At 41.2% G+C, this 26823-nt stretch overlaps 1 protein-coding gene across 6 annotated transcripts in view; it reads right to left on the bottom strand.

The window, feature by feature from the left end:
- KCNH1 (potassium voltage-gated channel subfamily H member 1) overlaps positions 1-26823 on the bottom strand; it is a 466004-nt gene that overhangs the window by 281634 nt on the left and 157547 nt on the right. For 5 of the 6 annotated variants that reach the window (XM_045048780.1, XM_045048781.1, XM_023248008.2 and 2 more), the window contains one exon: positions 18533-19006. In XM_045048780.1, the coding sequence (XP_044904715.1) occupies positions 18533-19006 (474 nt within the window). The remainder of the gene's footprint in view (positions 1-18532; positions 19007-26823) is intronic. The other variant, XM_011290971.4, reaches the window with a different exon arrangement.

The following is a 26823-nucleotide window of genomic DNA, read 5'->3' as shown; positions in this document are numbered from 1 at the left end:
AGTAATCATCACTCTTTTGGATCATTTCTTGAGCAAACAGAAACAATAATAGCAGTCCTAGTTCCTAAGTGCTAGTGATGTGCCAGGGACTGCACCCATTCACACACGTTACCTAATTTAATGCCCATGACACCCTGAAAGACAGACACTGCCCTCATTAAAGATAAGAACACCAAAGTTAAGAGAGGATAACTAATGTGCCCAAGGTCACATAGCTAGTCAGTGACAGAGTCAGACAGGCAATTGGTTATTTCATCATGAAAGTTACATTGTTTGACCAAGTGACAATTCTATTTGCCAGTCTCTGGCTATCCCTTTCCTGTAGACTTGGCTCAAAACCCTCAGCCTGAAGAAATTTTATTTCCTCTAAAATTCCCAAAGAATTTAACACAGAGCTCTATTATTTGTGCTGTTCAGTCAATGACTGGTGAATAAATAGAGGCATGTTTCTGTCATTCTTTTCTCAAAGAGCACAAAACACATTCATATTTACTCTCTCATCTGCTCTAGTGGTTGCTTTAAAAAACAAAACAAAACAAAACACTTTTATTGGAATAAGACATAAAGAAGGGGTTCTGTAAAACATTTAAAATGACATTATTTACAAGGCTCCATTCTTTCCTCCAAGTGTTGCAATGCTTTTTGTTGCTTTTTCTATTCAAATAGAAGCTTTTCATTTATACACGTCCCTTTCAAAGAACTCTGGTTATACAAAAATGTAACTAAAAAAGGTAAGTCTCTTCTATTGCCTAGTACTCTTTGTTTCCTTTTTCTTTCTTTATGTTTCCTTTTAATGAGGTTCCATCTCTCTTTCCTACATAGCCCCACATCCACCTGGCAATCTGTTTACAGCACACCTAAATCTGTATTCACTATTTGCACCACTTCTGCTGGTCCATCTTTGGACCACTGTGAAGAAGACAGCCCATCTCTGGTGACACCCTCCATGTCTCTGGGGCAGGCCATGCTTTAGGAAACTTCACAGCAGGCCTCCACCCCACAAGGCCGTGGTCTGACAGTGAACACACACCCCTCTTGCTCCCCAAAGGTCACGAGAGACCACTGCCTACCACTATTCCCACAATTACAATTATTTTGATTTGTTACTTTGCTTCATATGAAAACATGTAACAAATAACAAGAGGCATGAAAGTCAAAAGATTTCAAGCAGGCTAGTGGGAGAAATAATATTTGTAAGGGACTTTTCTTGACCATCTCATATCTCTCTATGGGGGAGTTTCTCATTCAACCTAAGACAAATGCTTCCCCTATGTTCTAAATCAAATACGTGGACAGTGACATTCAGGCCATCAATTAATATGCATTGAGCACCATTCTTGCCTTTAAAAACTCCCAACATATTAAAAAGGTAAAAGCACATTCAAAGGGGCTCATGCACCCCAGTGTTTATAGCAGCACTATCAACAATAGCCAAAGTATGGAAAGAGCCCAAATGTCCATCGATGGATGAACGGATAAAGAAGATGTGGTATATATATACAATGGAGTATTACACGGCAATCAAAAAGAATGAAATCTTGCCATTTGCAACTACATGGATGAAACTGGAGGATATTATGCTAAACTAAATTAGTCATAGAAAGACAAATATATGACTTTACTCATATGAGGACTTTAAGATACAAAATAGATGAACATAAGGGAAGGAAAGCAAAACTAATATAAAAACAGGGTGGGGGACAAAACATAAGAGACTCTTATATACGGAGAACAAACAGAGGGTTACTGGAGGGGTTGTGGGATGGGCTAAATGGGTAAGGGGCATTAAGGAATCTACTCCTGAAATCACTGTTGCACTATATGCTGACTAACTTGGATATAATTTTAAAAATAAATAAATAAGTGGAAAAAGGGAGAAAAAGAAGGTAACAGCACAGACATACAGAAACTACTACTTCTTAAAAACTACTACTTCTTAAAGGAAGGCTTAGCCTTGAGTTCTTACAAAGGCCTTGGCCATCAGACAGGCAATGCTCTCTTGCCTCCCTACACCCTGAGATACACCTAATCCTCAAACCTTATGTCTTATCCACAGAGCTTTCCTGTGCTTGGGGAAATAACACTAGACACCAATTCTCTGAGAAAGTGTAATCTCAAAAGCCCTTAGTGTAGCTTCCACATCCTTCAGACTCCCTTTTTGTATATGTGGCCATGGATGCTGTTGTTGGTTTGGGCTGGATAATTCCATTAGAAGCCACAATCATCTAAATGGGGCCCCCAGGCTGCAGTGAACTCAAAGTTAAACACATAATCATCCAAATATTCCATAATTCTGGAACCTCCTCAAATGGGAAGACAAGATTTGCTCTGCCTCTCACAAGCGATGTACTTTCCAATAATGGCACCAACCTCCCTGTGTCTCAGACTCCATCAACAGTAAGGTGGTAGTACACACAAAACCTGAATTTATGGGTAGATGGGGAGTTATTGTTTAATAGGCACAGAGTTTTAGTCTTGCAAAGTGAAAAGAATTCTGTGGGTGAATGGTAGTGTTGAGACCAAGACAATGAGTAATATCCTACCACCACTGAACTGGACACTTAAAAATGGTCCAGGTAGTAAATTTTATGTTCTATGTATTTACCATGATTAAAAAATTGTTAATATTCTAGGGGCGCCTGGGTGGCTCAGTTGGTGAAGCATCCGACTTCAGCTTGGGTCATGATCTCGTGGTCCGTGAGTTCGAGCCCCGCATCGGGCTCTGGACTGATGGCTCAGAGCCTGGAGCCTGCTTCTGATTCTGTGTCTCCCTCTCTCTCTGCTCCTCCCCCGTTCATGCTCTGCTCTCTCTGTCTCAAAAATAAATAAATATTAAAAAAATTTTTTTTAATTGTTAATATTCTAAACTTGATTTTGGTGACGGTTGCACAACTCTGGAAATATACTAAAACCCACTGAGTTGTACACTTTAAATGGGTGAATTGTGTGGTATCTGAATTGTATCTCAACTAACTTATTACAAAAGGGGAAAAAAGAAATCAAATGGGCATTCTAGAAATAAATCTATATTTTAAATCAAACCTATATTTTAAATTAATCAGATAGATTTAACAGCAGACTGATTATAGCAGAAATAGGATTAGTGAATTCGAATATAGGTCAATAAAAATTAGTCAACCTGAATCATAGATGGAAAAGAGAATAAAGAACAGAACAGAACACAAGAAACATATGAAATATGCTTATATAACTGGAGTCCTAGAAGGAAAGAAAAAAGAGGATGCAGAAGTACTCTCTAAAATAAATAAGAGCCAAGATTTTTCCAAAAATTATCAAAGCCATCAATCCACAAACTCAAGAATCTCAGCAAATCTGAAGCAAGATAAACAAACAACAACAAATCTGACCCAGGAACTTAACAGTCAAAATTTAAAAATAAAAAAATATAGAAGAAATTTTAAAAGATGCAGAGGAAAATAAGACACATCACATTCAGGAGAAAGACAAAAGAATGGCACCTGAATTCTCATCAGAAGAAATAACATATTTAAATTGCTAATAGGTTTAAAAAGAAAAAAGCAAACCTATGACTTTATACCTTGAGAAAATAATCCAAAATAAGATGCATTCAAACAAATGATTTTAAAAGTTCATCACCAAAAGGGGCACCTGGGTGGCTCAATTGGTTGAGTATCCGACTTCGGCCCAGGTCACGATCTCACTATTGTGAGTTCGAGCCCTGCGTTGGGCTCTGTGCTGACAGCTCAGAGCCTGGAGCCTGCTTCTGATTCTGTGTCTCCCTCTCTCTCTGCTCCTCCCCTGCTCATGTTCTGTCTCTCTCTGTCCCAAAAATAAATAAACGTTGAAAAATAAAATAAAAATAAATAAATAAATACACTAAAAAAAATTAAAAGTTCATCACCAAAAGAACAGCACTGGGAAAAAGAACGAAAGGAGATGCTCAGGCTGTAAGAAATTGATCCCCCTCCCCCCAAGAAATACAAAACTAAAAACAAGATATATTAATATTATTAATATCATTATATTAATAATATAATTAATAATGTATTAATATTATATATTAATAAATACAAAAGAATATTGGCTACTTAGGGGTGACTGGGTGGCTCAGTTGGTTAAGTGTCCGGCTTTGGCTCAAGTCATGATCTCACAGTTTGAGTTTGAGACCCACGTTGGGCCCTATGCTGACAGCTCAGAGCCTGGAGCCTGCTTCAGATTCTGTGTCTCTGTCTCTCTCTGCCCCTCCTCTCCTTGTACTTTTCTCTCTCTCAAAAATAAATTAACATTAAAAAAATTTTTTTCAACAAAAAAATAATATTGGCTATTTAAAACAATAATGGTAACAAAGACCTGTGGGTTTATAACAAAAATAACACAAAGGATAAAAAGGAGGTTAAATAGAATTAAACTATTGTGAAGATATCTTATGTAGTTTGCAAAGGGGTAAAAGTACTAACTGAATAGCTTTCAATATGTGGAGAATGCAGCTGTAATCTCTAGGGAGAGCACTGAAGGAATAATAAAAATATATACAACTAAAAAACTAACTTAGGAAATTAAATGGAATAATAAACAAATACTTAATTCATACAAAGAAGCTTGGAAAAAAAAAAGAAATAGGAACCACAAAACAAGTATGGGAAAGAGAAAATAAATAGCAAGATGACAGACTAAAACACAGTGATAGCAACAACTATGATAAAAGTAAGTAGACTAAATATTCCAATTATAAGACAACTGTTGATAGACCAGATTTTCAACAAATAAAAAAGACTCAATCCTTTGCTATTTACAAGAGATATTTTTTTTAAATATGGCCACAAGACTATACACAAATAATCCTAAAGACTCCACCAAAACAACTATTAGAACTGATAAATGAATTCAGTAAAGTTGCAGGATACAAAATTAATATACAGAAATCTGTTGTGCTTTTTTTTTACATACTAATAACAAAGTATCAGAAAGCAAAATTAAGATAACAATTCCATTTACAATTGCACCAAAAAGAATAAAATACCTGGGAACAAACTTAACCAAGAAGGTGAAAGACCTGTATTCTGAAAACTATAAAATTTGATGAAAGAGATTAAAGACAACACAGACAAGTGGAAAAATATTCCATGATCATGGATTGGAGGAACTGTTAAGATGTCCATACTACTCAAAGTTATCAACAGATTCAATCCAACCCCTGTCAAAATACCGATAGCATTTTTCACAGAACTGGACCAAATAATGCTAAAAATTGTATGGAACCACAAAAGACCCTGAATAGACAAAGCAATTTTGAGAAAGAACAACAAAGCTGGAGGCATCACAATCACAGATTTTTTTAAGATATATTACAAAGCTATAATAATCAAAACAGTACGGTACTGGTACAAAAACACACAAATCAATGGAACAGAATAGAGAGTCCCGTATATAAACCCATGCTTATATGGTCAATTAATCTATGACAAAAAAGGAAATAATACACAGTAGGAAAAAGACAGTATATGGTACTGGGAAAACTGGACAGCTACATGCAAAAGAATGTATGTAGACCACTTTCTTACACCATACACAAAAAAACTCAATATGGGTTAAAGATCTAAGCAAGACATGAAACCATAAAAGTCCTAGGAGAAAACACAGGCAATAATCTCTTTGACATCAACCTTAGCAACATTTTTCTAGATATGTCTCTTTAGGCAAGGGGGAAAAAAGCAAATATAAACTATTGGGACTACATCAAAAATAAAAAGCTTTTGCACCGTGGAAGAATACCATTAATAAAATGAAAAGGCAACATACTGAGTGGAGAAGATAAAGCAAATGATATATCTAATTAAGGGTTAATAGCTAAAATATATAAAGAACTTATACAACTCAAAACCAATAAGTAAATAAATAAATAAATAATCCAATCTAAAAAATGGACATAGAACCTAAATAGACATTATTCTAAACAAGAAACATCGATGGCCAACAGACACATGAAAATGTGCTCAACATCACTAATCATCAGAGAAATGCAAATCAAAACCACTATGAGATATCACCTCACATCTGTCAGAATGGCTACTACTATCAAAAAGAAATAACAAGTGTTGGCCAAGATGTGGAGAAAAAGGAACATTTAGGCACTGTTTGCAGTAATGTAAATTGATGCAGCCACTGTGGAAAACAGTATGGAGGTTCCTCCAAAAATAAAAAGTAGAAATATCCTGAAATGCAGTAATTCTACTACTGGGTATTTACCCAAAGAAAACAGAAACGTTAATTCAAAAAGATATATGTATCCCTATGTTTGTGGCAGCATTATTTACAATAGCCAAATTATGGAAACAGCCCAAGTGTCTACCAACGGATGAATAGATAAGTGGTATACACACACACACACACACACACTGGAATATTACTCAGCCATGAAAACAATGAAATCTCGCCATTTGTAACAACCTGGGTGGATCCAGAAAGTAAAATGCTAAGTGAAATAAGTCAGTCAGAGAAAGACAAATACCGTATGATTTCACTTATATGTGGAATCTACATAACAAAACAAACAAACAAACAAAAAAGCAGAAACAGACCCATAAATATAGGGAACAAACCGATGGTTGCCAGAGGGAAGGGTGTGAGGGTACAGGAAAAAAATGGGTGAAGGGGAGTAGGAGGTACAGGCTTCCAGTTATGGAATGAATAAATCACAGGAATAAAAGGTACAGCGTAGGGCATATAGTCAATGTTATTGCCATAGTGTTGTATAGTAGCTACAGTTGTAGTTAGCACAGCACACAGAGCTATCCAATTACTATGTTGTACACCTGAAACTAATGTAACATTGTTTGTCAACTATACTTCAATAAATAAGGCACAGGAAATGTAAAGAAAAGAAATGGAAAAAAGCATGCCATGCAGACACTATCCAAAAGAAAGTTGGGTGTATGCTAACCTCAGACAAAGTAGGCTTAAATGCAATAAGTATTATTAAATAAAAACAGGAATATTTAATAACAACAAAAGAACTCATTCAACAGGAAGACAAAGCAGTCCTACCTGTGTATACATCTAGTAACATAGCTCCAAAATCTACAAAGCAAAAATTCATAGAAATAAAAAAATTCCATAAAGTTAAAGATTGTATATACCCCTTTCTCAGTAACTTACAGAACAAGTAGACAAAATAAATAGTAATATAGACAATTTTTAACACAAGAAACAACAGGTGCTGGCAAGGATGTGCTGTTGGGTGGGTATGCAAACTGGTGCGGCCCCTCTAGAGAACAATGTGGAGGTTCCTCAAAAAACTAAAAATAGAACTACCCTATGATCCAGCAATTACACTATTAGGTATTTACCCAAGCATACAAAAATACAGATTTGAAGGGATACATGCATCCTAATGTTTATACAGCAGCCTTATCAATGATAACCAAACTGTGGAGAGAGCCCAATGTCCATCAACCGATGAATGGATAAAGATGTGGTATATATACACAATGGAATATTACTCAGCCATCAAAAAGAAAGAAATATTGCCATTTGCAACAACATGGATGGAGCCAGAATGCATTATGCTAAGTGACATGAGTAAATCAGAGGAAGACAAATACCATATGATTTCACTCATATGTGAAATTTAAGAAACAAAACAGATGAATCCATGGGAAGGGGTGGGAGAAGAGGGGAGAAGGAAACAAACCACAATGTTTGTTTAATGATAGACTCTTAATGATAGAGAACAGACTGAGGGTTAATGGAGGGAGGTATGTGGGAGATGGGCTAGATGGGTAATGGGTATTAAGGAGGGCACTTGTGGGGCGCCTGGGTGGCGCAGTCGGTTAAGCGTCCGACTTCAGCCAGGTCACGATCTCACGGTCCGTGAGTTCGAACCCCGTGTCGGGCTCTGGGCTGATGGCTCAGAGCCTGGAGCCTGTTTCCGATTCTGTGTCTCCCTCTCTCTCTGCCCCTCCCCTGTTCATGCTCTGTCTCTCTCTGTCCCAAAAAATAAATAAACGTTGAAAAAAAAATTTTTTTAAAAGGAGGGCACTTGTTGTGATGAGCACTGGGTGTTATATGTAAGTGATGAATCACTGAATTCCACTCCTGCAATCAATATTGCACTGTATGCTGGCTAACTAAAATTTAAATTAAAAAATATATATCTACCTGACCTAATTAGTCTACAGAGAATAAACACTCAACAATTTCAAAATATATATTTTTGGCAATTTCATATAGAATATTTACCAAAATAGACCAGATACTAAACCATGAAGCAAGTCTCAACAAAATTCAAGGATTGAAATCATATAGTGTACTTTCTTACCACTAAGAAATTAATCTAGAAATAAGTAACAAAATGGTAAGTAGAAAATTATCAAAAGATTGAAAATTAAGCAACACACTTTGAAACAAAAGAAATCACAGTGGAAATAAGAAGTGTTTTGAACTGAATAATGAGATTATGACAAGTCAAAATTTCTGGGATGATCTTAAAAGGTCTTTAGAGATAAAATAGCTTTAGGGGTTCCTGGGGGCTCAGTCAGTTAAGCCTCCAATTTCGGTCAGGTCATGTTCTCACAGTTCATGAGTTCAAGCCCCACATCGGGCTCTGTGCTGACAGCCTTGAGCCTGGAGCCTGCTTCAGATTCTGTGTCTCCCTCTCTGTCTGGCATGCACGTGCTGTCGCTCTCTCTTTCTCTCTCTCTCAAAAATAAATAAACATTAAAAAAATTTAAATAGCTTTAAGTTCACATATTAAATCTTTGCTTGAATAATCAATAATTCCATCCCAGTAACCTGGTTGGGGGGGAGGCTAATCCTAATAAATTAAATGCCCCCAGAAGAGTAGAAGAAAATATACAAATAAGAGCAAAAATCAATGAAATATAAAGCAGACAATTAATTAACAAAGCCAAAAGTTGGTTCTTTGAAAAGATTAATGTAATTGAGAAAACTCTACCAAAACTTATTAAGATGAACAGAGAGATGACACAAATGACCAATGAATAATAAAGGAAATCACTTTAGATCCAACATTTCTTTAAAATTGAGCGCCTGGGTGGCTCAGTCGGTTGAGCGTCCAACTTTGGCTCAGGTCGTGATCTCATGGTTGATGAGTTCGAGCTCCACTCTGTGCTGACAGCTCAGAGCCTGGAGCCTTCTTGGGATTCTCTCTCTCTCTCTCTCTCTCTCTCTCTCTCTCTCTCTGCCCCTCCCCTGCTCATGCTCTGTCTCTCTGTCTCAAAAATAAAATGAACATTTAAAAAAGTTTTTTTAAATAACCATAAATTATGTGTAATTTCTTGCCAGTACATTTGACACACTAGAAGAAATGGCCAAATCTTTAACAATGCAAACCTGACATGAGAAAAAAAAAAATACCTGAATGGTCCTATATTCCTATATATCTGGAAAGTCTCATCTTACACAAATTCTTTCAGAGAATAGTGGAAGAAGATACACTTCCCTGCATATACCTGACAAGGATATCACGAGGAAAAAATTATTAGAGGCCAACACTTCTCATGAACATAAATGCAAAACCCCTAAATAAAACATTAGAAAATCATTTACAGTTATAAAAAAGTACAATACATCATGACCAACTAGGATTTATTCCAGACTGCAGGGTTAATTCAACACTCAAAAGTCAATCAATCGGGGTGCCTGGGTGGCTGAGTCAGTTGGGTGTCCAACTTCAGTTCAGGTCGTGATCTCGTGGTTCATGAGTTGGAGCCCCACATGGGGCTCGCTGTTGGCAGCACAGAGCCCGCTTCCGATCCTCTGTCCCTCTCTCTCTCTCTCTGCCCTTCCCCTCCCCCTCTCTCACTCTCTTTCTCTCTCTCTCTCTCTCTCTCTCTCACACACACTCTCTCTCTCTCAAAAATAAAAATAAGTCAACCAACATAATTGATTAATAAGTTAATAACTAATAAATTAATAAATTAAATTAAAGGAAGAAATTAATAAATATTAAATTAAAGGAGGAAAAAACATTATTTCAATAAAGACAGAAAAATTATTTGGTGAAATTTAAAACCCATTAATGATAAAAATTCTCAGAAAACTAGGAATATAAGAGACGGTCCTTAACCTAACAAAGAGTATATTTATAAACAACTAACGTCAATAATATACTTAATGGTGAAACACTGAACATATTCCCCCTGAGATGAAAGGCAAGAGAATGATGTCTGCTATAGCCACTTCCATTCAACATTATATTATAGATCCTAGCCAAGACTAAGTCAAAAAATAATAATAATACTAAAAGTATAAAGACGTTGCAGAGAAAAAAGGGTAGTTTTTATTCACAAAGACACGATTGTACATGTAAAAACTTCTAAGTAACCTATAAAATATTCAAATTAATAAGCAAATTTGGTAACTCTGCTGCAAAGTCAATAAACAAAAAACACTTTAAACCAGCAAAAAGCAATTAGGAAATGAAAATTTTAAAAGTCCCATTTACAGAGTGCTGAAGACACTAGGTGTCTAGGAATAAGTTTAACAACATCAACAAAAAAAGAATAGCAACAAAATATTGCTAAGAATATTTTGCTAATATATTGCTAATTAAAGAAGACCTAAATTAAAGGATATTCTATGGTCAACATTTGGAAAACTCAATATGAAGACTTCCATTCTCTTCAAATTGGTCGAAAATCCCAACAGGTTTTTTTGGGTTGGAGCGGAAACTGGCAAGCCAACTCTAAAATTTATACGGATGTGCAAAGGACCTAAAATAGACATAGCAATCTTGAAGCAAAAGAACACAGGTAACTGATTTTAATACTTACTGCCAGGCTATGCTAATTAACACCGTGCGGTATTGACCTAAGAACTGACAAACCAATGGAACATGGTAACAGAGTCCAACAATAAACCCCCACGTGCAGTCACTTGATTTATGAGCAAGGCTCAGAGTAGGGGTGGAGGTGATAGCCAGACTTCAATGGGTTAGGGGAACAGATGACCTGCTCTGGAAGGCAGTGCCTGGAGAAACACAGTAGGCACCCCAAGTGTACTAAGGGTGGGTCTACATGGATGGATTCTCCAGTCACGCTGAGACACTGGAGCACAGCCTGGAGGAGCCAGAGAACTGGGTCCAATCAGGATTCGGGGTGGGGGCTTGGCCAGGTATTGGGGTGAGGGCCAGAGGAATGGGAGATCTGGGGCAGGGAGGTGGTGGCTGCTTCAGTGCAGGGGTGGAGGGAACAGCCTGACAGCTTTGGGTTCAAGGGAACTACAGGAGGGGAGATGTGATATTTCCCTCTCCCTCTCACCTGGATACACCTTCAACATCAAAAATTGAGTGTCTGGGTGGCTCAGTAGGTTAAGCATCCGATTCTTGGCTTCATGATCTCAGGATTTGTGAGTTCGAGCCCCGCATCGGGCTTACGCTGGCAGGGCAAAGCCTGCTTGAGCTTCTCTGCCTCCCTTTCTCTCTGCCCCACCCCTGCTCGAGCTCTCTCTCTCACAATATAAATAAATAAACATTAAAAAAAATCAAAGTCAGATCATGTTACACATCTAATGAAAACCCTTAACGGTTTCTTCTTGACCACATGATAAAATGTAAGCTCCTTGGAAGGCCTCCAGGATTCTGTCACTGGATGTTGCCTCCCTCTCACTACTCCTCCCTCCCCGAGTGCCAACTCTGCTTTGGCACAGTGAATGCCTTGCTCAGCCCTAACAGCAAACTCCTCTGCATATGATCTCTCCTCTTCCAAGAACACCCTCCTTATTCCTCACCAATCTAACCCCAGCCATCTCCTCCAGGAAGCCTTCCTGGATTCTCTCACTAGGCTAAGTACTCCCCAGTTGTAAGCCACAACACCCTGAGTTGACCCCTAGAACAGCACCTCTCACATTCTCTGCCGGCGTCAATCACCTGTGGCCCCCATCAGGCTGCAAGCTCTTTGAAGAGTTGTATTCCCATCCCTTATCACCCAAGTCAATAAGATTCTTTAAAGAAGGAACAACCCTAAAGAGGTACCAAGAAAAGCTGGTGGAGAATTAAAAGAGAAATAGAACTTGGAGTTGGCCAGAACAGAGCCTAGGGGAGAACAGTTAGAAAGCAGAGGGAAATGAGGCATGGTAGTAGTTGAGTCTATGTTGCTCCAAGGATCTCCACAGTCCTTTATGAGCTCTGAGCACAAGTTAGGAAGAAGACTGATTTTAAAAATAAATAAAAAATAAGAGGGAATGATCTAGGCTGGATTCCCCTCATGGGTAAGATGGAGGAGACAACAACAACACGGGTAACATCACTGCCATCAGACCTTGGCCCCTGGCCACTGCTGTGAGCTGGCAAAAGAGAAACATGCCTATCAGCAGTACTTCGTGCCCATAACAAGACATGTACATGAAAACTATAGTGTGTCTGCTCCTGTCCTCTTTTGTTTTGCCAAAATTGGATGTACAAATAGCACAAAAATAAAAGAAATGCCAAGGAAAAGCATATGAAATGTGAGGCTAGTATAGCACATTTGCTTTCCTGTCCATCATAGTGTCAGACATAACAACTTGTGTTAAGTTAAACACTGTCAGTGTTTATCCAGGAGATACCACAGGCTGCTTAGACATGTCAGTCTGCCTGCCAGGGTCTCAGCTCCTGTCCACTCTCGGTGTCCAAGGGACCCACAGGAAGAAGAAATCCCAGGACAAAGCCTGCACTGATCAGGCTTGAATAACCAATGGTTTTCAGTATCTTTTTTAATTGTTCTTACTGAATAAATTATGGTACATCCACTCAACAAAATATTGCTCACCAATGAAAAGAAATAAGCTTTCAAGCCACGAAAAGACATGAAGAAACCTTACATACATATTACTAAGTGAAAGCGCATACCATATGATTCCAACTATATGACATTCTTAAAAAGCAAAATTATGGAGACAGTAAAAAGGTCAGTGGTTGCCAGGGATTAGGGAGGAGGGCAGGATGAACAGGTGGAGCACAAAGATGTTTAGGGCAGTGAAACATTATGTATGATACATAATGATGGAGCCAGGTCAAACCCTTAGAATGTGCTCTACACAGAATGAGTCCTAGAGTCAACTATGAACTTCAGCTAATAATAACGTATCAACATTGGCTATCACCAATGTCAACACTGATACAAGATGGTGACAACAGGGGAAACTGTGCCTCTGCATTTTTTGTTCCATTTTTCTATAAACCTAAAACTGCTCTGAAAAAGACTTGATTTTTTTTTAATTGCTACTACAAGCCATAGATATGGCCTCTATTGCTGGGACTCTAGGAAAGGAAATCCCAGGTCATCTCATGACTTCCGGCTGACCTCACAGGAGTCACCTGTGTGAAAATTAAACTGGTGTCCATCCACCTAAATAAAAACCACAGGTTAGGACTGACAACCACAAATTTATAGGCTGAGCAACACATGGGGGTCCAATTTGCTGTCAGCATCAGTGAAAGCCTGAAAGAGCCAGGAACAGTGAACCTAGGGGAACTTAGAAAGGAGTGCATCTGCCAAGGAGAGAGAAGCAGGGCAGATGACCGACCGCTGGAGTCACTTGTGACCTTCACACTCACTGTCCAGCCCTGCACATGTGGACCAGCAACCTCCACTTAGGGTCGCCCCTGCTGACCGCTCAAACCTCTCACCTGTCCGTGGTGTAGGAGGGAAGCAGAAGTGGCCATGCTGGGGAATGATTCAGAAAGGGAGACTTGGGCACCGACATGCACAGCTTGGTTCACTCTGGCTCCAATTCTGTGATAAGGCAGCATGACCTGCCTGGGGAAAAGTGCAAGCCTAGAAGTCAGAGACTGAATGAAGCCCCATTTCACTACCTGGATGGCCTGGTCCTTTCCCCTCATCAGCAAAGCCAGGATAATAGGTGCCCTAGATCCATAAAGTTAAAGCTGGGATGGACCCAGCTTGCAGGTGACACAAACAGAGTCCAGGGAGAGTAAACGCTTGCACAAGTTTGCACAGCTGGGTAGCAGAGGGACTCCTGACTGACAAACTGCCTTCCTCCTAGTTCACTGCAGTTTGTGCATGGCCACAGGAGAGTTAGAATAAAGATAATCTGTGTGAAATGTTTTGGAACGTTAAACACACTAGCTAAAGGGAAGCTGTTGTCCGTACTATTTATCTTCTCACTCCTCAGTCCTGTTCTGCTCTAAGGGGAACATCTCCTGTGAGAGAGGCTCTTGGCAAGGGTCAGCTGTGTCAGCGGCACCAGCTGGTGGTGCTGCCATCCCAAGTTACAGAGCCAGGGATGGAGGAAGCTCTTGGCCCCAGAACTGTGACCTGCGAGATAGCCTGATTGGCTGTATTCTCCCCCTGTGCACTCCAATGGCGGTAGGCAATAAGGCTTCCTGGGGAAAGGGAATATGTTTTGTGAAGAATAATTCCGTCTCTAATCCATGAAGCACGCCAGGCCAGTAATCCGCTAAGCGCTTGAGAGAGACCCATTTGGCTTTTGCTTCAGCATACCCACTGAAGCGTCGGTTCACCCCATTTCCAGACCTTTTGTGCTCCCACCAGTTTAACTAATGTGCAAACATATTCCCAAACAGCCTCCAAAACAGATTATTACCAACAGACTGGACAATGACGCAAATGGAGGCCATCTCCATAAGTGAAACAAGTTGAGTCAAAAGGGATCATTTGTGTGGCTTAAATCATGGAGGTGGGCGACATCCACAGGACTGGATTCACAATGGCTGGCATTAGCAATTTAACCTGGTTCTTTCTTGACCCAAGCCTTGGGCGGGTCTAGTCCTTTCACTTCAAGAGCCCCCACCCCACCCCCACACCCCAGTCCCCCCCACCGCCCCCCCCCGACACACACAGATGGTAAAGCCACCACCGCACATTCCTCTTCTTTGGTGGTCCCCACTGGGATACAGTTCCATTGGTATAATTAGGAAGACACCAGAGAGAATTCAGCTCCATGCATTTTTTATGAGAAATGCATCAGTATGTTTTTTTCTCCTCACACTCCCCCAAAGAAAGGGACTAGAGCAGAGGGAGTTGCAACCTTACATCAGCAACTCCACGATACAGTGAGTGCGAGAAGACAGCAGGCAGCGGATGGGAAACTGCTGAGTCATTAATCAGAATTTTCTTATCCAGCCTAATCCAGGTTCAACAGTTGGGATACCTTTCATGCCCTCCCCGACCTCCTCTAAACCACCCCCCACACCACCGCCGCCCTGCAAACTTCCATTCCCACTAAGTTAATGGCGTCTTTCAACAAAAGGCCTATGCCTGGGAAACCATGCTGGGTCTGTCCCTCAGAGAGTGCCTCAACTGCCCATCTCATCACCAACACAGTTGCTTTGCGGGGAATACAGATGTACCACTCCTCATACGCAGTGCCCAACTTCCCCACCACCACAACCAGGCCAAGGGGTGAGCCACAGACTTTGGAAGCTTCTTGGTCAGTTTGGACTCAACTATGTCCATCAACGTTTTGTTCCTATTTTATCCATTCTTTCACTATTAAGAATAGAAAAGAGTTGGGGCACCTGGGTGGCTCAGTCGGTTAAGTGTCCGACTTCAGCTCAGGTCATGATCTCACAGTTCGTGGGTTTGAGCCCTTCATCAGGCTCTGTGCTAACAGCTCAGAGCCTGCAGCCTGCTTCAGTCTCTGTCTCTGTGTCTCTCTGCCCCTCCCCCACTTGTGCTCTGTCTCTCTGTCTCTAAAATAAATAAACATGTAAAAAAATATATAAGAATATAGAGGAGTCAGAAGGAGACTCAACATTGCTGTAACCATATGATTTGCTGGATCCTCTTGAGTGAGTCATATTCTCCAAGTCTGTTCCCTTATTTGTGAGTTAAAAGGGTTGAACTGGATGACCTTCGTGGTCCTCCTGGGCTCTGAGTCCTCCTCCCATCCCACCTTCCTCCCACCCCCACTGCAAGTAGGAGGTCAAAGTGCTGGACTTCTTGTTTTTTTATCATCAGCTCCTAGAGGTAAAATGAACACAGGTGAGATTTTACAACTCCTCAAACTCACTTTGCAGCTAGTAGGGGACTCAAATATTCTGCTGCACAGAGGCCATGCCTTCAGGCAGGAAAGGTAGCCATAGATAGGAAATATAGCTAGGAATAGATAGGAAAACTGTGATCCAGAGAAGCTAAATGTCTTGCACAAAGTCCAGCTTTTTTTCTTTTTTTTTCTTTCTTTTTTTTTTGAGAGAGAGAGAGAAAGAGAGCAGGGAGGGGCAGGGAGAGACAGGGAGAGAATCCCAAGCAGGCTCCGTGTGTGTGGAGCCCAAAGCGGAGCTTGAACTCACAAACCTCGAGATCATGGCCTGAACCGAAATCAGAAGTCAGATGCTTAACCACCAAGCCACCCAGGTGCCCCTGGAAAATCCCAGCTGTCTTAACAGGTGATACCAAGAGGCCCAGGAGCCAAATCTTCAGTTTCCTAGTGCTGACTTCCCCCAGACCACAACGGATGTTATGAAAAGGCATTATTTCGGGTATCAGCCAGGGCTTGAAAAGAAATCACTAAATACAAAATCAAGTCTTTATGGAAGCAAATCATAGCTATAGCCCCTTAATACTCATATTATTATTTATGACCAAGAGATGGTAGTGAGAGCTTTGATGCTAAACCCTTTCCAACTAGAAAGCTACGGGTAGCTGGTGTTTTTCTTACCAGCCAATCTACTTAGTGACTATGGAAATCAGAAACCATGTCAGGGGTACTCACGATTGATGGCAAAGGACTTCCAACCTGACATACAGAGCTTGAGGAGAAGCCCTGCTTTGCTAACCGACGAGGTAATCTTGACACATTTACAAATGTGTTTATGGCTCTGCCAATGTTTAACAAGAACCTGCAGAAGCCAAAGAACTGTTCTATTTATCTGCAATTTTTCAATGCTATTGCTCTAAATAGCAAATGGTTTATTTTTAAAACTCGAGAGGTTCTTTTTTTAAGTTAAATTTCATTTCCCATATGTGTAGGAGAAGCTCTTTTAGGCTGAAATCATTCAGTTATCTGAGCCAAAATGATAATAATTTCCTCACTAACATAAAATCTAGAAATGTGCTCACAGAGAAAAATATCATTCCCAACGTGTACTCAAATTCACACTGAAGAATCCCAACATTCACTTTAGGGACAATTTCATTCTTGTAAATGATCAGTCTCACTCATCCAATACAGCTACAAAATCCACACAAGCCACCCAGAGCATTAGCCATTGGGATTTCAAAGTACATTAAAACACACCACACAGATAAAAGCAGGGGTTGTTCTGGGTTTAGAGCATCTCAACATCAGTTCCTGGAGAGAGAAGTGGTAGGTAGCTGGGTTCTCAAAGAGAAAAGGGCTGGAGTCCTCACCCATTACTGACACTGATCTGAAGGCTGAGAGGTATCATTATGCCACCAGCAAGTCACAGAGTCACTGGCCAGGCCCTGTGGTCTTGGCAGGGAGCTGGCTATTCCTTCCAATTATCTCAAGTCTAGTCCCATTAGCTCTTTAGCCCAGAGAGTGAATCTTGCCTCAACTCAGTCTCCAGATGGCTTCCTGAATTACCCACCCAGGTAACACCCTAGCCAGACTGAGATTTCTAGGACCCTCTGTAATCTGAGGCAGTGAGGGCCCACTGCTACATGACGCTGAAGATTTACCAGACGAACTACTTGATCTTTAATGCATTTGGAGGATCAAGTAGGCAGCAGGATAAAGAAAGAACAACTCCCATGTAACACTTAAGCTGGATAAGAATCTGCATTTTCCTTTGCGATGACATGATATCCTTGCTTTTTCAAAGGAGGAAATCACCTGAACCAGGCCAGTGGCCACTTCCTTGTGCAACTCGTCCCAGGCACCCATTCACTGACTGTTTGAGCATGTCCTAATTCCAATACACTTAAAGAGCATTTTTCTCTTCATCCCCTCCATTGCCTGCAGGACTAACAATCCAAAGCAGCGTAATCCAGCAATAGCACTACTCCTCTTAGTCACAGGGCAAACTTGACCATAGCCTGACTCCCTCGGCAAATGTATGCAAGGGAGAGTATGGACCACTGAATTCCAGTGGTCATTGCCAAGTAACAAATCATTCTTTTCCAACATTTACAAAAAAAAAAAAAAAAAAAAGCAAGCAAACCTGGGGGTTAAATAGCATCCCTGTTGCCAGGAGTTAATTAGTTATGCAACAGCCAAAGGTCAGCAGCAGATGACACAAAAATCCCCATAATTAGAATAATCAGTAAGTAGGCATTCAGCAATTGCATACCAAGTGAAAGATTCACCAATGCAGTGGCAATGCATGCCTGCTTCTGCAGCCCCACCACCCCTGAGCCAGTGGCTTGCACTCCACGTAAAATAAGAAGGAAGCTTCTGGTCTCTTCCACATCCATTCATGGACATGCAGGGCCTCCAAACCTCCAAAGGACAAAAACAGCAGGCCAGGATATCTATCAAGCATGCTCCCTCTGTTCCAGACATTAGCCATGCTAGTTCCCACCCATGTAATTACTCTTCTGTTGACCACCCACATTTATTCAGCTTTCAAGACATGACAACAAGGTCTGAGATTTGAGGCATGTACCTGACTCTCTCTCCCCTCCAGGGGTGGTGGAATCTGATCAGCAAAACCAATCTTCCCTGGATCACCCATAAAGGCACTAACCTCATCCACGTTCTCAAAAGCGTTGATGACATCATATGGCAAACAGGACAGAAGGTCAATCACAAACCACGTCTTCAGGTAGTTCATGCGGATGAGTTTGGGGTCAGAAATCACCTCCCCAGCTGGTCCAACAAAAGTAGTATGAAAATTCAGCACAATGTCCACCAAAAAGATCACATCCACGATGCTATCCACAACCAGCCAGGCCACGTTGTTCTGCCTGGTTTTAAAGGAGACATTGTAAGGGACCAGGATAGCTGTGTAGAAGGTTAAGATCAAGATGATCCAATCCCATGTGGTCTTAAAAACACAGTAATGTAAGATGATGTGAGGGGGAGTCTTTGGTGCCTCTTGCTTGTACTGGGGAAGGATGTCTGAGCCCAGCTGTAGAACCTGTACAGAAAAACATGATCAAGAGAGAACTAAGTTAGGATTTCATTGCAAGCATCTGACCAATCAGCATCTGTCACTATTAAATGCTCATGACACTCCAGATGGATCATTAGGAGCAAAAACAGGTACTAGAGAGGGTGCCTGGGTGGCTCAGTCAGTTGAGTCTCCAACTCTTGATTTCGGCTCAGGTCATGATTTTGCAGTTTGTGAAACCAAGTCCCACGTCTGGCTCTGCACTGGGCATGGAGCCTGCTTAAGATTCTCTCTCTCCCTCTTCCTCTGCCCCTCCCCTACTCACACTTCCTCTCTTAAAAAAAAAGGGGGGGGGGGTACTAGAGGAGTATGAGAGAATGGAAGTGAACATTATAATATAATCATGAGGAAACAATGAAAATCTATTATTTGGCTTCCTGTGAGCCAAGCATTGTACTAAGTACCTCACATACATTTATTATCTCACTTAATTCTAAACCCAACCCTGTATTGTTGGCTAATTATTATTCCAATGCAACAAGTCAGAAACTGAGGCTGAAGAGGATTAAGCAACTTTACTCAACAAATATTCACCATTCTGTGCCAGGAACTGTCCTAGATGCTGGATATACAGCAATGAAGGAAACAGTGTGATGCCTGCTCTCATGGAGCTTGGACTAGTAGACAAATCAAGATAACTTCAAATTGTGATAAGAGCTAACTAAGAGGAAGGGGTAGGGACATGGTGACTGGATAGAATATGACATAAAGAGCAGGGGAGGAACAGCATTTGAACTGAAACTCTTAATGACAACCAGAAACCATCTATTCAAACTTGTATGAAAAACTATCTGAGGCAGAGATAATAACTAGCAAATAACCCTGGGGGGGCAAGCTTGATGTTTTCAGGCAAAAAGGGAAGTCTGGCATGACCAAAGCCGACTGGATGATGGGAAAGGGATGCCAGATGAGTTCAGAGGGGGAGCGGAAACCAGACCACACAGGACCTAGTGGGCCATGAGGAGGGACTGGACTTCATTCCCAGTATGTCTGAGTGGAACTGGAGAGGTTTAACAAAAGAACATTAATCTGGTGCGTGTTTTTAAAAGATCACCCTGGCTACTATGTAGATAATGAATTGAGGCAGAGGATTAGAGCAAAGAACAGACTCAGGGGACTTGTTATAACAGCCTGGGAAAGAGATGAGTAGTAGTCTGATTTTTTTACATATTTTTTACATAAAACCAGCTGATGACGTGCTTATGGTCAGAAAGGAAAGGAAAGGGAGCAGTGAAAAGTACCACTACTCTGTCCCAAAACCCAGCATGGTGGCTGGCCCAGAGTAGGCAGGCACTACAGGATGGTTTTTAAGTGGATGACTGAACTTCAAGGTCATAAGCTAGCAAAAGATGGAACCAAGCCCCAGACTAGGTCTAGCTGGATTAGAAACACATGCTGTTTCACATCAAGGCTACATTTCCCTAAATAATAGGCTTTTGCAGAAGCAGACTCAGTGAAGGATGAAGTCCAGAGAAGCTCAGCTCTAAGAAAGTATCACAGATGGGTTTCACACTCAGTAGCCAGCTTTCAGAGGCCAGGCCAAGCTGGAAGGGACCCTCACCCCCTACCCCCAGCTGCTCCTCTGTGCCACCTACAGGTTCTTATAAATCTCTAGGTGAAACTTCCTCTTGTGTCATGAGAACTCGTTTTTTCCCCTAGAGGATAAAGAGCCCTTAGTGAATATAAAATAATCTGAATACCCTTGTCTCCTCTATGGTTGGCTCCAGGCCTTAAAAGGCAAGTGAAAGAAAGCCAGAAATCTATAGAGTGCCCAGTGTACATCTTTGGGTACGGGAACTGTTTCCACCCCTCCCCCCGATGCACATAGCCCTTCTAGGCTTGGGATTTTAACTTCTCTTCCCATGGAAAGGAATTTATACAAGTGTGGTTAAGGAAGCTTGAGCCTGAAACCGCCAAGCAGGAAAAGAGAGAGACCTATAAGAATAAAGCAAATAAAAATAAATTGTAAGGGACTTGCACTTCCAGAAAGATAAAGTAGGCACACTTTTTCTACTCCTCCTCTAAGTACAGCTAAACATCTTGGACATTACATTTAACACAAATTTAAGACTCTGAAAGAGGAAAAAAGCAAAAAACTGCCTAGGCATAACAGAGATGTGTTCTCTGGGTTTTCTTTGTGCCTCATGTATTCCCAGACTTAAAGCTAAAGAAGCCGAGAACCTGGAAAGACCAATGGATGCAGACAAAAAAAACGTTCCAACAAAAGCCCACTCTCTATAGCGACAAGAATGGGAAAGGGGCAGCCTCCCGAGACAGAAAATTGTTAGATAATAACCACTCTACCGTAGGCAAGCAGCACAGTAAAATGGGTGGCCCCATAACTACCCAGGCCAGCAAAGGCTACTAGGAAGCTAGATTTCCCCCATCTCAAGGCTGTAATGAAGCACTCAACCTCCTCCTTTTTCTCCTCCTCCCTATGGGGCTAGTGCTGGAAAAGGCCCAGTAGGGAGCCTGGATTTCCATGTCCACCAGCAGTAATGAAGCCACCTCTGCCCACAAGACAGGGAGGTATCAGTGTAAGTTCAATGGGCAACAGAATTCTCACCCCAACCCAGAGATAACAAGCAGCACCCCTAGGTGTCAATAGAGGCTGGGTTAAAAACCTAAACTTCTACCCCAACCTGGTAGAAATGAGGGGATACCTCCCCCTTCTTCTGCCATATTCAGGTCAAAGGAAGCCACCTAAAACAAAAGGCTTAAATAAGATCCAGAGTTCCAAATATAAAATTTCCAAAATGCCCATTTCTACCAAAAATCGCTTGTTATGCCAAGAAATAGGTAAATATCAAATGAGTGAAAAATAACCAATAGGTGCCAACATCAAGATGACAGAGATGTCAGAAATATCTGATGAAGATTTTTAAACAGCCATCCTAAAAATGCTTGGACAGGCAATTACAAATATGCTGGAAACAAATGAAAAAAAAAATAGAAAGTGTCAGAAATAGCAAAAGAGTAGAAAGTCTCAGCAAAGAAAGAGAAGATATAAAGATGAACCAAATATCAATTTTAGAACCAAAAATGCAATAACCAATGTAAACATTTCAGTAGATACGTTCAACAGCAAAATGGAGGGGAAAGAGGAAACAATCAGTGCAACTTGAAGAGGAAACAATAGAAATTACCCAATCTGAACAACAGAGACAGAAAAGTGTCTTACATAATGATAAAAGGGTCAATTCATAAGGACATAGCAAAAACTGGTAGAACTGAAAGGGGAAACAGTCCAGTCCATACACTTCTCTCACAATCTTCGATAGAACAACCAGACAGAAAATTAGCAAGGATATAGCATAACCCAACAACATCATCAACCAACAGAATTTAGTGGATATTTATAAAACCCTCCACCCACCAAGAGCAGAATGCTCTTTTAGGAGAATGAAAACACTCCTATGACCTAGAGAAGATTTTTTGCAAACCACATACCCCACAAAGAAATAGTATCTAGAATATATAGTTTATAATGTATAATCTCAAAACTCAACAATAAAAAAAACAAACAATCCAATCAGAAAATGAGGAAAAGGCATGAAGGGACATTTCCTCCAAGAGCATATACAGGTGGCAGACAAGCCCATGAAAAGATGTGCCATCTGGGAAATGCAAATTAATATAATGATAAGCTATCAATACTCACCTATGAGAATGGCTGAACTAGAAAACAGTGACAACACCAAAGGCTGGTGAGAATGCAGATAAACTGGAGCACTCATATACTGTCAGTGTCAATATCAAATGGTACAATCACTCCAGGAAAGAATTCTGCAGTTAAACAACCAAATATGCAACTGCCGTATGACCCAGCAATTACAATCCTGGGCATTTATCCCATTAAAATGAAAACTTATGCTCACCAAAAACCTGTACACGAATATTTACAGAGCATTATTCCTAATGGCTAAAAACTGGAAAGAACCCAGATGTCCTTCAACAGATAAATGGTTAGGTACACCACAGTACATCCACACTACAGAAAATACTCAGCAATATAAGGGTACAAACTATTGATACATGCAGTGAGCGGGACTGAAAAAAACAATCCCCAAAGATAAGGTACTACATGATTCCATTCACACAAGATCCTTGAAAGGACAAAATTATACCAAGAGAGAACAAATTAATGGTTGCCACGGGCTTACGGAGGGCGTGAGGGCAGAAAGGAAGTGAGTGTGGCTACACAAAAGCAACACAAGGCTTTCTTGTGGCAGTGGAATATTCTGTATCTTGACTGTACCAATGTCAGTATCTTGGCTGTGATATTGTTCTATAGTTTTGCAGGAAGCTGCCATCCAGGGAAACTGAGGTAGAGCCCATGGGATCTCTATGTATTATTTCTTCCATGTGGAAGCTATAGTTATCTCAAAATCAGAAGTTTAATTTTACAAAGTCAATGAATATAGATGAATTACAAGCATTGTAAAGAAGAGGTCCTGGGCATTCAGCTAAGGGAAAGGCAGGGGAAAGGTAGGTGACTTAATTAGTGGTTTATTGTATTGTTTGCAAAATACAGTCTGGGTGATAAGACTATTGAGCAAGAACTTAAAGGAATCCACAAGTAAGCAGCCACCTGCTGATGGTACAGCAAAGTTGCCTGGAGCTCCAGGATTCTTGGTAACAAGCCCTCAGGAGGAAATGCCTTTTTAGAGAAAAATGGCTGTTCCTGTGACACTTTAATATAATCCATAATTATTTCTAAGTGGATTCCCAAGCTTTCCGGGATACTATGAAGCCCTGCTTGAATGAGGCCTGAGTCAACAGTGTCTTCATACCTCCCCCAAACTGCCAGGTTGACCGCAGATTCTGCCCCCCACTTCTATTCCTACATCATGTGTTCAAAGGGGATTGACTGAGGTGTGAAGCTAGACGTGGAGGGTTGTTGGGGACTCGAATTCAGTTTCTCTCTTCCATCTCTGAGATGTAGCCTTTCACACTGAAACCATGGGGTAACTGCATTCTGGGAGTAGACTCAGATGTTAGAATATTTGATCAGAATAAATGTGACACTCTTTTCCAAATCTTTATGCTAAAGGCTACAAATGATTCCCAGAAGGTCAAGCTTTTGTAGCTTGGTGATCCTATATATTTTACTCTCATGTTAACTCTTCAGCAATTACCTATAGAAAATGGAAGGTGGAGGGGCACCTGGGTGGCTCAGTCGGTTAAGCGTCCAACACTTGATTTCTACTCAGGTCATTATCTCACTGCTGTGAGATCGAGCCCCACATCAGGCTCCGTGCTGACAGCATGGAGCCTGCTTGGAATTCTCTCTCCCTCTCCCTTTGCCCCTCCACCACTTGCACATGCACACATACGTGCTCTCTCTCAAAAAAAAGAAAAAAAGAAAACAGAAGGTGGAAATATCCATGAAGCAACTTTTTCATGATAACCAATATTCTTAAGAAAAGTTTCCTGATCAAAAGAATATTTTGCATCCATTTAACTATCTGACTCCAACAGTCTTTTCAGAGTCCAGTGACAAAGGACTAATTATGCATGTTGATCAGAAAGATTCCTGAGAGACTGGCCTACCTCCCCCCTCAGAAGTGTGTGTGGAAATGGATTCAGACCAGGCACCACTCTGATGAGCTCCAGGACTGTCATCCTCAGGAGAAAAAGCTTTCTCAGAGTCATTCAGAATATCATTATCTGGGAAAGGGTTAGTGTCCTCCCAAGGGAGGAAGTCTTCGAGTTCAGATTCAAAAGAGATGGGATGCCCACCTTGTGTCCAGCCATAAGAGGCTTGCCTTATGTTAGATGTTCAGTGACACTTCCAGAGCTTTGCAGAGGAACAGCTTCCCCAGACGTGAAGACACAATGACCTGGTGAGGCGGTCCCAGGGACCACAGCAGCCAGTCATCTTCCCCACCTCTTTTCTGCATTTGTCGGCAGGAACACGAGCTTCTAGTTTCTTTCATTTGATTCGTTTCGTACAGTAGAAGCTTCCAAAGGCAGAGGTCTGGAAGCCCCTTCAAAATGCGCTTCCAAGAGCGGGCTTGTGTCTGTCCTATCTGCCCAATCAGACCAGGAGTCCCCCAAATGCAGATACTACTTCACCAAGTGTCACACTCTCCCTGTCCCTCCTCCCCCTACAACACCCAGTCCCAGGCTCATTACAGGCCATTACTGATGATGCCAAAGAATGCTCATCTCAAACACTGATTCTGGAGTTAAGGCTTTTCCCTAGATGAAGAAGAGGCACATCTGTCTGGCTGTCACATTTCTCTAGTGCTTTTACTTCCAAAATCCTCTATTGGATTTTTGAATCCCCGTAATCACCCTGTGAGGGGGTTCTACAGATGGGAAAACAGAGGCTCAGAGAGACAAAGTGACTCACCCTGAGTCATACCAGGGCTGAGTAAGCAGAGAGCTAGGAGCGCAAGCCAGGCTGCCAACTCCGAGCCTTCAAGTGTGTTCACTAATCTGTTTGTACAGTCTGAAATACCCTTCACGGCACAGTGACATACGTCATCACATCTCACACAACCTCCTGAGAGGGGAAGGCCGGTGTTTTTCTTATTTTACAAATTGGGAAAATAGGCCCAGAAGGCAAAAGGGCTTGCTCACAATCATACTGCAGATGACCAAGCCCAGTTTCCTAATTCAATGCTCTTCTTCTGTCGTAGGACCCTTGAAAACTACAGCTTTTCCACAAGGCCTCTGCATGATGGCAACACGTCACCCTGTCATCTTATGAACCCAGCTTCTGGTCGAAAGCAACATCCCCCAGTGTAGACCTTCTCTAGGCCTTCCCAGTTAAAGTCCCAAACCAGCCACACTGGCCAGAGCCTATCTCCCTGAAGACCATATGCCATGGTCCCCAAGCCACACCTAGCTAGATTAAGAAAGAAGCGGGACCAAGCCACCTCACCCGGAAACCCTCTGTGTCAAAAGATGGTCACCACACAAAGTGATTCCTACTGAAGTAGATTAGAAATTAGAGCATCTCAAGTGCTGCCCTCTGCTATGCCTCACTCCCAGCTCATGTTTTTCCCTTGTGAATCAAGGAAAAAATCAGGGAAGTCAATCTTCGCTTCATTACTGATGAGCCTCAGGCAAAGCGAGGTCCCCATGCCTCAGTTTCCTCTACTGAAAAATGAAGCTAATACCACTTATTCCAGATAGATACTGTGAAGGTCAAGCAAAAATAGAGATATAGATATGGGTGTACATGTATGAATTTTTCTTGTAAATAGGTAAGCAGTATCCAAACACTAGTATTTTTGTACAAATAAAGGAAAAGATTGCTTCAGGATCTTTTCATGTGTCTGTTGGTTATCTGCATGTCTTCTTTGGAAAAATGTCTATCATGTCCTCTGCCCATTTTTAATGGGATTATTTGTGGGAGTTTTTGGTGTTGACTTATATAACTTCTTTATATATTTTGGATATTAACTCCTTATTGGGTAGATCATTTGCAAATATCTTCTCCCAGTCAGGAGATCCTGGGTGAAAATCAGGAAGACTCCAGCAATCAGCTCATGGAGTACGTCCTGTTTGCCTAACGGCCTTGGCTTCCTCAAAGATCACGGACCAAGAATGACAGAACTAAAATGGCCTTGTAAGAAAGGAAGACTGACAAAATACATTTATTTAGGGGGAAAAAAGGCAAAATAAAATGGTCTCAGAGATCCCATCAATTCTATGGACTCTTATGGAAACAACCATGAACACCTGGACACCAAAGTCACCCATGAGGATCCAAAGATCCCATAGTTTAGAGGAAAAGAGAAGGGGTGCCTGGATGGCTCAGTCGATAAAGC

This window comes from Felis catus, chromosome F1 (assembly GCF_018350175.1).
Source record: "Felis catus isolate Fca126 chromosome F1, F.catus_Fca126_mat1.0, whole genome shotgun sequence".
Taxonomy (NCBI): Eukaryota; Metazoa; Chordata; class Mammalia; order Carnivora; family Felidae; genus Felis; species Felis catus.
Note: the sequence above shows the minus strand (reverse complement) of the source record. Positions and strands in the feature narration are given on the sequence as shown.